The sequence below is a fragment of the Lemur catta genome, chromosome 21 (assembly GCF_020740605.2).
Source record: "Lemur catta isolate mLemCat1 chromosome 21, mLemCat1.pri, whole genome shotgun sequence".
Taxonomy (NCBI): Eukaryota; Metazoa; Chordata; class Mammalia; order Primates; family Lemuridae; genus Lemur; species Lemur catta.
The window spans coordinates 27468732-27484372 of NC_059148.1; the positions used below are offsets into that span (position 1 = coordinate 27468732).

The following is a 15641-nucleotide window of genomic DNA, read 5'->3' on the forward strand; positions in this document are numbered from 1 at the left end:
AGATGAGGTCTCACCCTGTTGTTCAGGCTGGTCTCAAACTCCTGGTCTCAAATGATTCTCCAGCCTCAGCCTCCCAAAGTGCTGGGATTACAGGTGTTACCCACTGTACCCAGCCAAGATTTTATTTCACTCATTAATTAATAAGGGGGTCAGTAAGATGTCAAAACCAGTTCAAAGAAGAATTTTTAACAACACACGTATGCAATCATACTTACATACATGCATACATAGGCGATCAGGATTGCTGAGATGAATTTCCAAATAGATGGAAAACAAGTCAGTATCAACAGAGAATTAATCAATTGCAGCTCCTCCAGATGAAATTCATTTGCATTGCTAGAGACGAGACCATGTGCATTACTAGCCGGTTTCTACAACTTGCAAAATTGTACGATAGCTTAACAGTGAAGGATGGTGATGGCGCCCCAGGGTGTGTTGGACAGAATACCCCGGATTCCTGTTTGCCCATTTGGAAATCTTTCACAATGCTTCCTGCCAGAAGCTTCCTGCGCTCCTTAGGGATTTCTACAAACCTACATTTCATTGAACAGACTGTGTCACATAGCCCCTTCATTGCAAGGAAGGCTGGGGCATTGAGTGTCTTTAGCTAGACAAACCATCTCAAGTAAAACGGGATTCTGTTAGTAAGGAAGTCTGCCTCATCTACACACTTGATGTGTTACTGGTGCTAGATTATTTAATAGTATTTAGTGTGTGTGAGTATGAGACTGCTGTAGTGGACATCTGCTGCTTTTTTACATTGGCATCACTCTATCTTGTAATAGTGACTCAGTTTTCTTTTGGGATGTGCCCTCTTTCCATTCTCCAGACGCAGCTCCAAAGACAGACACTTGATTTGGGACTTGATTAGTGATGATGATTGATTTAGGAATGGATATAACTTGAACCAGGCCAGTCAGATTCAACTTTTGGACTTTCATTGGAACAAAACTGTGACGTACACTAGAAAATAGGAATACTTATGTCTAAAAGATATTTAATCAATTTATTGACAATGCTTGGCGCACAAGTGGATTCCTGTATCCTTTGCAATAACTCCACTGCCTCTCAAAGAGTCTGTGGCTTCCCAGTGAAAAAACACTGGGATTTTTCTTTATTTGTTATATCATTCCATCTTTTAGTAACCAAAAGCTGAAAGACCGTGGGGTGTGACAGGAAGTACAGGTCTAGGTTTAAATGCCAACTGTATTAGACAGAATTAACCCAGGAAAAAGAACACCACATAAGTATGTAAAGCAAAGAAGAATTTAATTCAGAGACTTGATTATGTGTGGAATGAAACCGTGAGACAATGCAGAGCAGGAAGCTGTCACCACCCCTAGGCTGGAGACTAGATCCAGGCAGGGTTGTATGTTATAGGGGTCCAGGGGCTGGGATCCCCTAACAATGCAGAGGGAGAACCAGCTACTGCCAGAGATGCTGCTCAAGGGGTGACGTGAGTGGATGGCACGGCCGCCTCGCACTGGCTGATCCTAGCTGGAAGCCAGGGAACAAGGAAGCCTGGGCCAACAGCCTACAGGAGCAGAACCTTCTTCATACAGAGTAGAGCAGGACAAGGGTGAGGGATGAAACTGAAGACACTGGTCTATTATGCAGCACTGGTCACCTGTCCATATTTCATCATGTCTAAGATGCCATTACTTATAAGATGCATCATTATTTTGTGCACCACTAAGAAAGAAAAATGCTGCCAACTGAACTATTCTGACACAAGGCTAAGATTCCATCCATTGCAATGCATCTTGATATGAGAGATGTTGACATGTGACAAATGTGCATTGTTTTTATAGTTTAATGTATTTGAATAGCAAACTTACAGGAACAGCACAGAAGACAGACAACATTAAAAATAAGTACTTGCAGGGAGGACAACTCAGTTGGAAAAGTATAGGGAATGGATGGAATCTACTGTATGATAAAAATTGTACAAACACCATTTAGTTGCTGTCAATAAGAAATTTACTTTTTTTTTTTAAATCCAAATGCTGGCATTGTCCAGAAAAATTTAACAGATTGATTTAGAAAAGTTGAACTGCTGAAACTAGCTGGATGTCTTTTGGCATAATCGTTACACGCTTGGCATGGATAGGACACAGATTGTCTTCAGAACAGGCCAACCAGGTGTTTGCCGCCTGCAAAGCACCAATAGCTGTGCTCTGGAAGCGCAGGTCTGTGTTGAAGTCCTGAGCAAATTTCTCGCACCAGACGCTGGAAAGGAAGGTTGCGAATCAGAAGTTCAGGGGACTTCTGACGACGTCTGCTTTCACGGAGTGCCAGGGTACCAGCCTGCAGCCGTGAGGGTTCTTCGCCCCTCCAGTAGAGGGCGCGCTCCTGCGAACGGCTTTTGTAGCCAGTTACTTCCTGGGTCGGTTTTTGGGCGGTCTGTGCTGTCCAAGCGGTGGTATAAACACCTCCTTATTTATCTCCCTTCTCCTTCCGCTGGAGCTCGGCCAGCTAGAGGCGAAAGCGACGGCGGCTCCGAACACCAGTGTGGATCTTAAGATCAATAAAATAGGCTATTTTTTGTGTGTGATCTTAAGCACATGTGAACTTAATTCATTTCCACCTCTGAGCCTTGATTTTACCATCTGGAAATTAGGGACAATAATATTAATACCTACTTCACAGGGCTTTTGTAAGGATTAAATCAGCTAACATGTCTAAGACTGAAACATTTAGTGAGAATAGGGATTTAGCTCTTCTGTTCACTGTCGTATTCGCAGTGCCTAGCACAGTGGCTGGTGCAAATAGGACCCTAAGAAAATTTTGTGGAATGAAGGGTTCCTGGCACACAGTGGGGGTGTGTGGGTGTCAATACGCGGAAGATACTATTATTGCAATCAAACATGCTTTGGTGGGAACAAGATCTTTTCTTCTTTCACTAGTGTCATGTAGAATTGACCCTTTTGTGAGGGGGGAGAGGAACTCCTTTTTTATTTAAGAAAGATGTTAGGGTGGAAGACACGACTGGTGGAAAAGATGGTGCCAGATGTCCGAGTGCACACACAACATATACGTTGTAAACAGAAAATTAAATGCGTGGTAGTAGCAATGGTGAATGAAGTTGGCAGGGAAGGAGGAGAATAAGGTAGGTGTGAGTGGAGAATTAAGCACAACAGGAAAGAACAAACTTCACCATCTACAGAGCACTGTTTTGGGTCATCATTGCCCTACCCCTCCTATCTCTGCAAGCGTTGCAGTGTTATCACTCCCATCTCACAGATGGGATTCAGGCTGAGTGCGGACACGGATTTTCCCCCAAGGGCAACAAGACACACCGTATGTGGTTATGTCCACCAGGCGTTCAGCCTCCTGAGAAAGCCTGAGATGGGACAGAGTCATTCCAAGTTAGAACACATATAAGGGCAGGTAAACGGGAAGAAGGTGACAAACACTGTTGTTAAGGTGGCGAGACTGCGGACGACGAAAAAAACTTAAATAGCGTTGATAGTATCTTTTCAAGAAGAATTCCTCCAATGCAGAGCATGGTATCGAAAAGAAACCAAGCGCCCCGTCCAGCTGCATTCTCCCCGCAGAGGAGTGACTTATCCAGTAGGCTAGAGGTTAGTCAGGACTCCAGGATGCATCCCAGACACTGCGGCGATGTTCCCCGGGCTCATTAATTGGGAGTCATTTCTGACTCAGGAGCACGTCCCCTTCCACGCGGACATCTCCCACGACTCGTCCCGTGCAACAGGTAACGAGCACCGCCTCCTATCCCGCCTCTCGGCGCTGGGCCCCGCCCCCGGACCGGAAGGCGCATGCTCACTAATTCCGCTCCGCCCCCGCCTTCAGGCTTCTCGCGACATCCGCCCAGCGGCAGCCTGAATCTCGCGATAAAGGCTCATTGTCTCGCGGGAACGCGGCTGGCAGAGGCGCTCTCGGGCGGCCCTGGCCGGGGAAGAGGAGTTGCATGTGTCGCTTCAGCTGGGGATAGCGGCGGGAGCGGAGGCGGCGGGACTTGTGCGACCGCCTGGGTAACGACCCCTCGTGCTTCTCTCGTTTGCGACAAGCTCGTAGAGAGCGTGCTGGAAGCTGAGGTGCTGCCTGGCGGAAGGGGGCCGGGCCGGGCGTCTCCACACCCCCGCCCACATGGGCCCCTTCTGGGGTCCCTTGGGATCACCCTTTCGCCTCAGACCTGGTGGCCCTTGTCCCCTCAGTACTGTTACATTCTGCCCCTTCCTGATTGTTCTGTCTCCACTTTTTCTGCTCATCCTCCTCGGGTTCTGGACACCCCGCCCCATCCCATGCCCTTTCCCGACTCTTCATGCCCCTCCCTTGCCGTTTAGCTGCCCCCACGCCCTGCACTCGGGGCACCTCTGGTGACCCACCCCTTCCTAGGCTTTTCCAGGTTCTCCTCGCCAACTGCTTTGTAGCCTTTCTCTCGCACTGCAGTTTGCATCCCTCCCGGATCCCCCTCACACCTTTTGCCCCGTGTCTACCGAGGTCACCCACCCCATCCTTTTATCCTTGTTGCTTCATCTTTTTCCCTAGTGTCCCCCCCCCCACCTTTCCCATCCTCCACGGTCCATTTGCTGCTTGCTTCCCTGCAGACCTGAGGACCAGGGAGATGATGTACTGCAGTTGCTCATATTTTATGGATGTAGTGCAGCCTGTATCCCTCACTTAACAGAGAATTGAAACAGCTTTGGGGTGGGGGGATTTCTAGTGAGAGGCAGCAAGACAGCACCTGACTCCTGCTCTTCTGGGGTCTTAGTCCACAATAGTGAAAATGTGTTACTCTCCTTGTGTACAGGTTTGTGAAATGGCTGCTGACATTTCTGAATCCAGTGGGGCTGATTCCAAAGGCGACCCAAGGAACAGTGCCAAGTTAGATGCCGATTACCCACTTCGAGTCCTTTATTGTGGAGGCAAGTGTTGGAAGGCAGAAAATGACTCTTACTCTATTTTTATGCATTGTGGTAATAGTTTCACATTTGGTCCTATTAAGCTCCCCCCCGCCATCTGTCTTTGTCATTTGGTAAATCCTCAGCTGGGGAGTGGCTGGGGTCTGGTGAGGAGGAGACATGGGTTAACAGATCTTCCCAACCTGTGTAATTTGGCCTGGAAAGCTTACAGTCCATTTGGAATAGAGATGTGCAAATAGATTATTTCAGTCTGATGTTATATGCTAGTCTGGCTATTAGAGGAGGACTTCTTGGAAGGTATTGAGTTTTTAGGGATGACAAGAACTGGATGAGAAAGTGGGGAAGGGAATCCCAGACTAAGTGAACAATTATGCAGGAAAAAGCTTGATGCATGTCTGGACAAACGAGCGGGTTTGAATTACTATAGTGTACAGAGTAGGGAGGGTACCAGTTAAGGAGTGGGAAATGAGGTTGGAGTGATAGGTATTAGGACAGTTGGGAAAGTCTTCTTGGTTTGAACAATATTCCAAGTATTAGGTTTAATCAAGATCTTTTTCCCTTTGAGTGCTTTTCCTCATTTTCAGTACAGAAATGTTTGTGAATTTCAAATGCTTTATGTTATTAGCATCTTGGAAAATTTCAGAAAAATTTGAAGATACAGGACAGTAATAGAGTAAATATTAATTTTTTCAGTAAATATTTTTGAGCACTTACTATGACCCTAGCAATGTTTTTTTAGGTGCTAGGGACTGAGTAGTGAATAAGTCAAAAAGGTTTTTGTTCTTGTGGACGTAACATTCTGTGAGTGCAATAGAGACCTAATCTGAAATTTTTTTTTTTTTTAAGAGCCTGGATCTTGCTCTGTTGTCCAGGCTGGAGTACAGTGGTACAATCATAGCTCATTGTAACCTTGAACTCCTGGACTCAAGTTTTCCTCCTGCCTCAGCCTTCCAAGTAGCTGGGACTACAGGAGTGTGCCACCATACCTGGCTAATTTAAAAAAATTTTTTTTGGCCGGGCGCGGTGGCTCACGCCTGTAATCCTAGCTCTGGGAGGCCGAGGCGGGTGGATCGCTCGAGGTCAGGAGTTCAAGACCAGCCTGAGCAAGAGCGAGACCCCGTCTCTACTAAAAAATAGAAAGAAATTATCTGGCCAACTAAAATGTATATATAGCAAAAATTAGCCAGGCATGGTGGCACATGCCTGTCCCAGCTACCCAGGAGGCTGAGGCAGTAGGATCACTGAAGCCCAGGAGTTTGAGGTTGCTGTGAGCTAGGCTGATGCCACGGCACTCACTCCAACCCGGGCAACAGAGCGAGACTCTGTCTCAAAAAAAAAAAAATTTTTTTTTAGTTACAGAGTCTTGAACTCCTGGCCTCAAGCAATCCTCCTGCCTCAACCTTCTGAGTAGCTGGGATTACAGACATGAGCCACCATGCCCAGCTTTTAACTAGGATTTAGTCAGGCTTTGCATACTGCGTTTGATGGATGTATCTCTTTACTCTTTTAATCTAGAACTGCCTATCCCCATTCCTGTTTTTTAAAAAATGATAATTTTTGAAGAGTCCAAGCCAGTGCCTTTTAAAGTGCCCCATTTATACTGGATTAGTCTGTTCCTTATGGTGTGTTCCTGCGAATTAAACCTGCACTTCCACCTTTGTACTGGATGAACTATTTAACTTGTTTAGGGCCCCATATATAAAATAATGATGGGTGGTAGTGTGGTGGTACCTTAGTCGGGTGAGGGGAAGGCAGATCATTTTCACTTGGCTGTCACAGCTAAGTCACTTGCTTACTTTGTGCAATCTAATTTAGTGGTTAAGAGCATGAGCTTCAAAAACAGACCAGGGTTCAACTCCTATTATCCAGATACAAGCGGGCTACTTAGTCTAACCCTCATTTTCCTCATCTATATACAGATATATTAATTCTTACCTTATAAGGTTGTGATGATTAAATATAATAATGAATATAAAGCATAGCAGGCCGGACGCGGTGGCTCACGCCTGTAATCCTAGCACTCTGGGAGGCTGAGGCAGGTGGATCGTTTGAGCTCAGGAGTTTGAGACCAGCCTGAGCAAGAGCAAGACCCTGTCTCTACTAAAAATAGAAGGAAATTATATGGACAACTAAAAATATATATAGAAAAAATTATCCGGGCATGGTGGTGCATGCCTGTAGTCCCAGCTACTGGGGAGGCTGAGGCAGGAGTATCTCTTGAGCCCAGTGTTTGAGGTTGCTGTGAGCTAGGCTGATGCCATGGCACTCTAGCCTGGGTAACAGAGTAAGACTCTGTCTCAAAACAAATAAAAAATTTAAAAACTATATATAAATCATAGCAAAGTGCCTGGCACATGGTAGGTGCCCAATGTATGGTAATTGCTGTTATTTTATGGTGTACCACCCCTTTTCTCCCTTGGAAGTCTCAAGATACTGGGCCCAGTGAACTACTCCATTTTAAACCTTAAAAATAAAAACAGGGCCTCATGGTAGCTCATGCCTGTAATCCTAACACTCTGGGAGGCCAAGGCAGGAGGATTGCTTGAGGCTGGGAGTTTGAGACCAGCCTGGGAAACATAGTGAGACAACCCCCCTCCCCCATCTCTACAAAAAAAAAAAAAAGAAAGAAAGAAAGAAAAATTAGCTGGGCGTGGTGATATGCACCTGTAGTCCTATAGTCCTAGCTCCTTGGGAGTCTGAACCAAGAGGATTGCTTGAGCCCAGGAGTTTGAGGTTGCAGTGAGCTATGATGATGCCACTGCACTCCAGCCTGGGTGATGGCAAGACCCTGTGTCAAAAAATAAAAAATAAATAAAAACAAAATAAGCAATTGACCCAGTGGTAGAATCATAGTTAAAACTGGGAAGCTCTTTAGTTCCCTTAGTCCTTTAGCTGGTGCAGGCTGTATAGTGCATGACAACCAAAGTTCCTTTTAGCTTTATAGTTTCACGATCTTCTGTAGCATAATATGAAGAAGAAAAGGAAAAGCATATTGCAAAGAAATGGTAGCAAAAGTGCTACTGAAGTTTATAAAAGTGTCAGTAAACATGAAAATTAACGGCTGTTTTGGAAAAGCCACCAAAAGAAATAATCAGCTCCACTTAAGCTTTGTTGTGGGGGGGAATTGTTCCCGTCTTAGCTTAGTTTCGGACCCACTGGACCCATGGTTATGGTAAGACTTTACTCTGTGCAAGATAGCATAGTTTGATGTTCCGTCAACTGAATGAGACACTCTTTAAATCAAAAAATCAAGATAGTATCATCTCAAGTAACCATGTCTTTTACCTCAAAAAAAGTAGCATTGGAAAAGTGATACAAGAAAATTATAATAAAAAAGTAGAAATGAAGTGTTTTGACAAATATAAAAGTAATGATCAGCCCTATATGTGTATGTACATATATGTTTAACATTTCCAATCTTTTTTCTTTCCATTTCTGTAGTGTGTTCATTACCAACAGAGGTAAGACCTTTTAAAATATTTTTCTGTGTTTTAACTTCTGCATTAAAAGTCACTCTTGATTTTAGAGCTACCTTTAGAACTTTATTTTTTTATTTTTAATTTTCTATCATTTGATAGTAAAATTTCAACCTTTTATAGAGTACTTTGATTTAGAATAATTTTATGGTTTTATAAAGTCTTAAAAATTCTTTTCTTTAGACCTTGAGTCATATGTGTACGTCTTTTGCAGTTTGCTGTGCATTTTGGATTTTTACATAGAACTTGTGAATAACTAATAAAATAAGAGTAACCTTAAAGCCAAAATTTACGTATCTGACAGAGGAAAGAAAGCAATATAAATTGTATATAAGACTTTCTAAGTCAGGCTCTATGGGCAGGTCATAAAAATGAGGCACTTATGTGCCCAAAGCAAGAAATAGACATTTTTGTTTGTTGCTCCTTTTTCTAATGGCCCTTCTGTTAGGTGGAGAGGAAATAAATTGGTTTAGTGAGGAGGTACCTAATTCTTTTTAATTTCTGATTTCTCATGGGGCATTTCCTGGTTGAATACAGATTTCCTGTGGATAAGAATTCAGGTGGGAGTAGTTAGTTTTTATCATTCTTTGTATAGCAACCATAGGGAATGATTTTTAATTAAAATGTTTTGGTTGACTGAAAATGTTTTGTTGTGACTCAGTTTGTTCTTTTCTTTTTCTCCCAGTACTGTGAATATATGCCTGATGTTGCTAAATGTAGACAATGGTTAGAGAAGAATTTTCCAAAAGAGTTTGCAAAACTTACTGTAGGTATGAACATTTTTTTTCTTTCATCAGACTTGTATACCTGAAACAAATGCACATATGGCATTATTTTAAAGTAGCGGCTCATGCCAGTAATATCAGCTACTTGAGGGGCCAAGGTGAGAGGATGGCTTGGGACCAGGAGCTTGATACCAGCCTGGGTAACATAGCAAGACCTCATCTCTACAAAAAATAGAAAGCTTAGCTGGGCGTGGTGGTGTGAGCCAGCAGGCCCAGCCACTCAGGAGCCTGAGGCAGGAGAATTGCTTGAGCCCAGGAGTTTGAGGCTACAGTGAGCTATGATGATGCCACTGCACTGTCTAGCCTGGACAACAGAGCAAGTCTCTCAAAAAATAATAAATAAATAAACAAAAAGAAAAGAAAAGAAATTGGCTCCTTTGTTCTGTAGAGCTGTGGTACTGGTCCGTGGCCTGTTAGGAACTGGGCTGCAGAGCTCTGCACTCCTCCCCAGCCCTCTCCCATCCATGGAAAAATTGTTTTCTGTGAAACTTAGGAATTGGGGTGGGGGGGGGTGGCAGCAAAGCTTCCTCTGTATTTACAGCTGTTCTCCATTGTTCGCATCACCATCTGAGCTCCCTTGGTGCCAAAAAGGATGGGGACTGCTGCTATAGAGTTTCCCACATTATATATTGAAGCCAGGTGTGGTGCCTTATGCCTATAATTTCAGGGACTCAGGAGGCTGAGGCAGGAGGATCACTTGAGGCCAGGAATTTTGAGACCAACCGGGGCAACATAGAGAGACCCCATCTCTACCAAAAAAAAAAAAAATTAGCTGGGTGTGGTAGCATACTCCTGTAGTCTCAACTGCTCAGGAGACTGAGGCAGGAGGATCACTTGAGCCCAGGAATTTGAGGTTATTATAAGCTGTGATTACCATTATACACCAGCCTGGGATGCAGAGTGAGACCCTGTCTCTTAAAAAAAGAAAGATTAGTATGTTTAGATGCTAGAACACTCCTGCAATACCTGAGTGTTTTATGCTCCTTTCATGTGGCTAAAGAAATCCTAATCTGCACATTTCAAAGACTCTATTTTCTCTCCTGTTACTACACATTTACCATAATAACTTTAGATTTAGACTTGAATAGGAGTCTAGCAATATAATCATTTTCTCAACAGATGTTGTGCTCTGTTATTGGTAAAACGTCTTATTTGAGTATGAGGTTGCTCAAAGGTGATTTCTTTTTTTAACATTAGTATGACATGATTATGTGATGGATGTTAATGCTTTTGGATTTCATGTTTATATCCAGAAAATTCACCCAAACAAGAAACTGGAATTAGTGAGGGTCAAGGAACAGCAGGGGAAGAGGAGGAAAAGAAAAAACAAAAGAGAGGTAAGATCTTAATTCACGTTTGGAATTGTACAAACATACCTTCCCTCTGGTAGAAGTTAGAAGTAATTAACAGGGTTCCCCAGGTGCAGTGGCGCCTGCCTGTAGTTCCAGCTGGAGATCGCTTGAGCCCAGGAGTTCCAGGCTGTAGGGGCTGTAGGGGGCTATGATCACGCCTGTGAATAGCCATGTGTGTATCATGCAGAGGGGTACAAAACCGTATTCTCAGGATCATGATCAGATGTGATATGATTTGGGCTTTATCAGTAAATTGTACTTAACAAAACATGCTTATTTGCCCTGTATATATATAAAAAGCAGGCAGCCAGTTAAAATTCCTGTGTATTCTATTTAAGTGGAGCGAGGACATTTATAAAAGATTTCATCTTCTCATTACTTTCTGATAGCTCAGTTGAAAATTTTGTTTTACAGCTGTTGTGTATACTTGACTTGGTATTTCTTCTAAAACTAATTCCTTGTGCTGTGGATCCTGTCCCTGCCTATTTCTTCTTTAATTATTCTCCCCTATGGCTAAAATTAGCTTATAAATATTTTCAGGACTTTGCATCTTTAAAAAAAAAAAGTCCCAGAAGCCTAAAGCCTATGTCTTTTTTGTTTTTCAATCTTATCCCTCCCCCTCCCCTCTTAGCCAGACTTACTAAGACTAGACTTGCTACTACCCCTTCCTGCTCTGTCATTCACTATTCATTCCTCAGTCTGTCCTAACCCGGCTTTCACGCCACGGAAACTCTCCTAGCCAGGCTCACCGGTAGCTTGGTAATCACTGAATAATAAGAGCATTTGAGCTTTCCCTCCTTGAAGTGTTGTACTTCCTTGGTTTCTGTGGCATTCTTCCTTCCTACTTCTCCTATCACTCTCCTTAGTCTTCTGTGCATACTTTTCTTCCTTCTGTCTCTTAAAAGTTGGCGTTTTTCAGGATTCTGTCGTAGGCCCTCTTACCTTCTCATTCTGCATGTTTTTTCGGGATGATTCTGCTACACCCCTAACTTCTGCCACTACTATGCACTTAAAATTCCCCAAATCTGGCCCGTGTCTCTAGATTGGAAGTGTGCACAGTCCCACAGGCACCTCAAACACAGCACTTCCAAAGTTAAACTTACTAAGTCCCAAATCAATGTCTTTCATTTTCTCAACTTTGGGTAGTGACAGCACAGTTTATCCAATCATCTGAGCCAGAAACTTGAGAACCATCTTAGATTTTCTCTCTTTGCCTGCTTTAATCAATTCTAAATTCTGTTTTTTCTCCTCCTTCCTCCTCTTATCCTGTGCCTGGTTTCCATTATTGTTGCCACAGCTTTGGTTTAGATTTTGATAATTTCTGCCTGGGCTAATAATGCAAGAGCCTCCTTAGTGGCCTGTCAATCTTACTCTTCACAGCTCTGCCTAAGTATAGATCCACCATTGAGTGACCTTGACATAGTGTGAATCTGGTTATTTCGGTCTTGTGAAGTTTTTCAATGGCTTCTCCTCTTCCACAATATAAAATCAAATACCCGAGCTTGACGTACCAGTCCTTTAATGACTGATATGTAATCTTTTGCTTTCCTGGCTTCATCTGCTACATATTCTTTAGCATCTTTCAGTCAAGACAAGTGTAGTTCCCAAAGTTCCAGATGCATTGTCTTATCTCTGTATTTGTTCTCTTTCCCTAGAATGTCCTTTCTTATACCTCTCCAGCCCTTTCCCCTTCACCTGGACACTTCCTTATTCCTCAAAACCCAACCTAGATGTCACTTCATCTAGGAAACCTTTTCTGTCCTCTGGAAGCTGAGTAAGTCATTCCTCTGCAAAATTATGGTAGTGCCTTATTCATAGGTCCTATTTTGGTAAATATCAGATTACTGTAATTGTTTAACTCTTTTTTTTACTCTCTTCACTAGACTGTGAGTCCCTGGAGGGCAGGGACTATGTTCTGTCCATCTTTGTGTCCTCAGCTCTTAGCCCAGTGTTGGGAACATAGTAGGTACTTAATAAATGTTTATTAGGTGAATATATGCATGTGTTTATTAATTTTGTATTACAGAAACTTAAACCTTTTGAAAATTAACAAATTTAAAGACTTAGTATTCTATAATTATATCAAAAAACAATTAATGCTAAGCTCTTTCTTAATAAATAAAGGTGGAAGGGGTCAAATAAAACAAAAAAAGAAGACTGTCCCACAGAAGGTTACCATAGCCAAAATCCCCAGAGCAAAGAAGAAATACGTGACGAGAGTATGTGGCCTTGCAACTTTCGGTGAGTTCAGGCTTAAATATGTTTAAAATGTATGAACTGTATTCTCTGTCTCTGTCTTTCTCTGGATCATGGAAACTTCACAGGTCTGTTTTTTGCTATGATGCAAAATGAGGTTTTGCATTTCTAACTATAGCTTCAAAATCAAATTTTGGAGAAATTGAAAATTTTTTGTAGAAGGAACTGGTATTATTTTTTCCTTCCCAGAATTCGTGCTTGGGCACATTTTATGTAGGATGAGGAAAGCTGGAAAGGATGGATTCCCTTTGAAGCCATCCACTGCTGCTCCTCTATCCTATGCAGGCATGGTAGCAAAGGGTTGCAGAATGTTTTGTTCCCTCTGGGAATGACAGTGGAGGGTGAGGGCAGGTGGGTAGTGGCAGAATGTCCTGCTTTTAGAGCCCTTTTGGTTCCTGCAGACCTTGAATGAAACTAAAACTGGGGTGAAAGTTAAACCATGGTCCCCTCATGTGACAGCACAGATTGAAAAGCAATTAATGGACCTCATTATAAATATTAAGGCTTGTTAAGATCTCTGCCTATGATGATTTGTAATTATTCTGAAAGAAATACAAAACCCTTTAACACAATCTGTTTTATGAATTTAAAATGCAGATTAAATTTCAAAATGGAAATTTATCTTTGATGCACATTTCCAATTATAGTCTTGCTCTTTCTTTTTTTAAAAAAACAGAAATTGATCTTAAAGAAGCACAAAGATTTTTTGCTCAGAAATTCTCCTGTGGTGCCTCAGTAACAGGGGAGGATGAAATTATCATTCAGGGAGACTTTACAGATGACATAATTGATGTCATTCAGGAAAAGTGGCCAGAGGTAAGTACATGGAACACATGTATATATAGAAATAAGTTTTTAAGGCAGATTATTCCATTTTTTTTATTTGCTACCACAATTCATGAAATGTAATTATTTGTGTTTTATAGGTAGATGATGACAGCATTGAAGATCTTGGAGAAGTAAAGAAGTGACTTTGAAAATTTGTTTGTATTTAATGACCTGAACTGAAAGTTGATACGGCCAAAGGGGGAGAGGCCTTTTAAATATATATATATATTTATCCTACAGTAAAACTGTAGAGCACCCTCATCCTTGGCGTTTTCACTGTTCTGTACAAGGCTGCTTGTTTTTTTATTGCCAAAGTCTAATAAACAGGGGAGACTGTCATGCTTATGCATGAGATAGAATTTAGTCAAATAAAAAATTTTGGTCATTTGGTACTGACTTTTATCCTTCTCTCTTTTTAACTTTTTATTTTTGGAAAAACCCTGTAGAGTTTTTGTGGGAAGCATTTCTGTTGATTATTTTACTGATTAAAGCTGAGTGATTTTTTTAAAATTTGGCTTCCTCACCAGTAATGTCTCCTTGCTTCTTTGGTGTGATAGTTTTGAGCTGGGTGAGAATCTAACAGATTTATGGTTGAAGTTGCTTCCTTGTTACCAAGTCCACTTTGTGGGCATAACAACATACTCTTGCTAGGAGTTGTTCAGGCTGTTCTGGAGAGTCTTTGGTAAAGTATATTAAAAGCCTTAAAACCATGTGCACTGTATGACCCAGTAAGCCACTTCTTTGACGTTATCCTAAAGAAATAGTCAATCTTGCTTAAAACTTAATGAATGAAGGTGTTCACCACAATGTTATATTTAATATCAAAATTACAAATGATATAAATGAACAATTGGGAAATGGTTAAAGAGGTGATGGTGCATCATGTGATAGAATATTATGTATATGTTTAAAATTCATATTTTCTAAGAATGTGTTTGGTCATGGAAACATGGAAACATATTTGGTAATGTTAAATGGGGACGGACCCAAATCCATTTTAGATAGTCATTATCATTATTCTGAGTGGAAGGCCATTCAGAGAGGCTGGGAGTTCTTGTTCTAGCTATAAGTAATGTGAGTAAAATTCTGCTAACCAATTAAAAATAATATAAACCCATGCTCACTATATGTTCTGGAAAGTAACAATTGAAACATACGTTTCTCACAAGAGAAACTGACAACTTTAGTGGATGCATTAAATAAATTTAAACTTTGTCAGGTGCTGCAAATTGAAAAGAAGACTTGCGGTATTTTAAATTGCTATAGACACCTTTAAGAAACTTAGAATGTATGAAACCATTGTTTATTGCCATGCAAATTACAATCTTGAAGAATGTTTTTTAAATAAAGTCTTAGAAAAATGTGTAATAAAGATATAAAATTTAAAAATTCTGCATTAACTGTGAATTCTAAATAGGATTATCTGGTGAAACACATCCATCAAGACCATTTGGTATATGTTAATGTATGTATTCCATTGGTGCTGGGAGATGCCTGTATCAACACATGTGACTTCATGTAACATTTCTTAATGTTCACAGTTCTTAGAATGCAGTTTCAATCCATAGATAACTGGCAATGGATGTTACTGCAGGAAAATGCAGGATTAAAATTGTCCTTGTGATAACATATGTGTGAATCTTTTTCTTTGACCTGAAATTTAAAATGCAACATGGTTTATAATCTTTGATTAAAATGTACTAGTAGTTCAAGGATTGACTTTATACATTCTCACAATCTTATCATTTTTAGCAAAAAGAATGTGACCCTTTAACCAGCCTTATATTACATGTAAGAGATTTTTCATGATTAAGCTTGCAACTTCAAATGCAAATACAGTTTTGAGTGTTTCATTCATTTTTAAAAAATAGATGCCCACAATATGTGATTTTAAACTCCCTTTTAGTTAAAAGCCTCAGTAAGTCAGCTGTTGCTTAATATATAATCTGTGGTATCTTTCTTTTATTTTAAATTTGTCAAATTACTATTTTGAGAATGAATTCTACCTTTTAAGTCCTGTCTTTGTTATGTACAAAATTCCCTTACTTAGGAAAT

The 15641-nt window shown here is 41.3% G+C and overlaps 1 protein-coding gene across 2 annotated transcripts; it reads left to right on the forward strand.

Moving 5' to 3' along the window:
• The first annotated feature begins 3826 nt into the window (after nt 1-3826).
• Nucleotides 3827-15213, forward strand: DENR (density regulated re-initiation and release factor). Of its 2 annotated transcripts, none has more exons than XM_045534924.1 (8): nt 3827-3998; nt 4778-4892; nt 8331-8350; nt 9051-9135; nt 10404-10487; nt 12627-12743; nt 13435-13574; nt 13685-15213. In XM_045534924.1, the coding sequence occupies exons 2-8, from the start codon at nt 4787-4789 to the stop codon at nt 13727-13729; spliced, it is 597 nt and encodes a 198-aa protein (XP_045390880.1). In that variant the 5' UTR covers nt 3827-3998; nt 4778-4786; the 3' UTR covers nt 13730-15213. The 2 variants fall into 2 exon arrangements, with proteins under 2 accessions (XP_045390880.1, XP_045390881.1); XM_045534925.1 differs by having other exon boundaries at nt 3889-4061.
• Nucleotides 15214-15641: the final 428 nt, after the last annotated feature.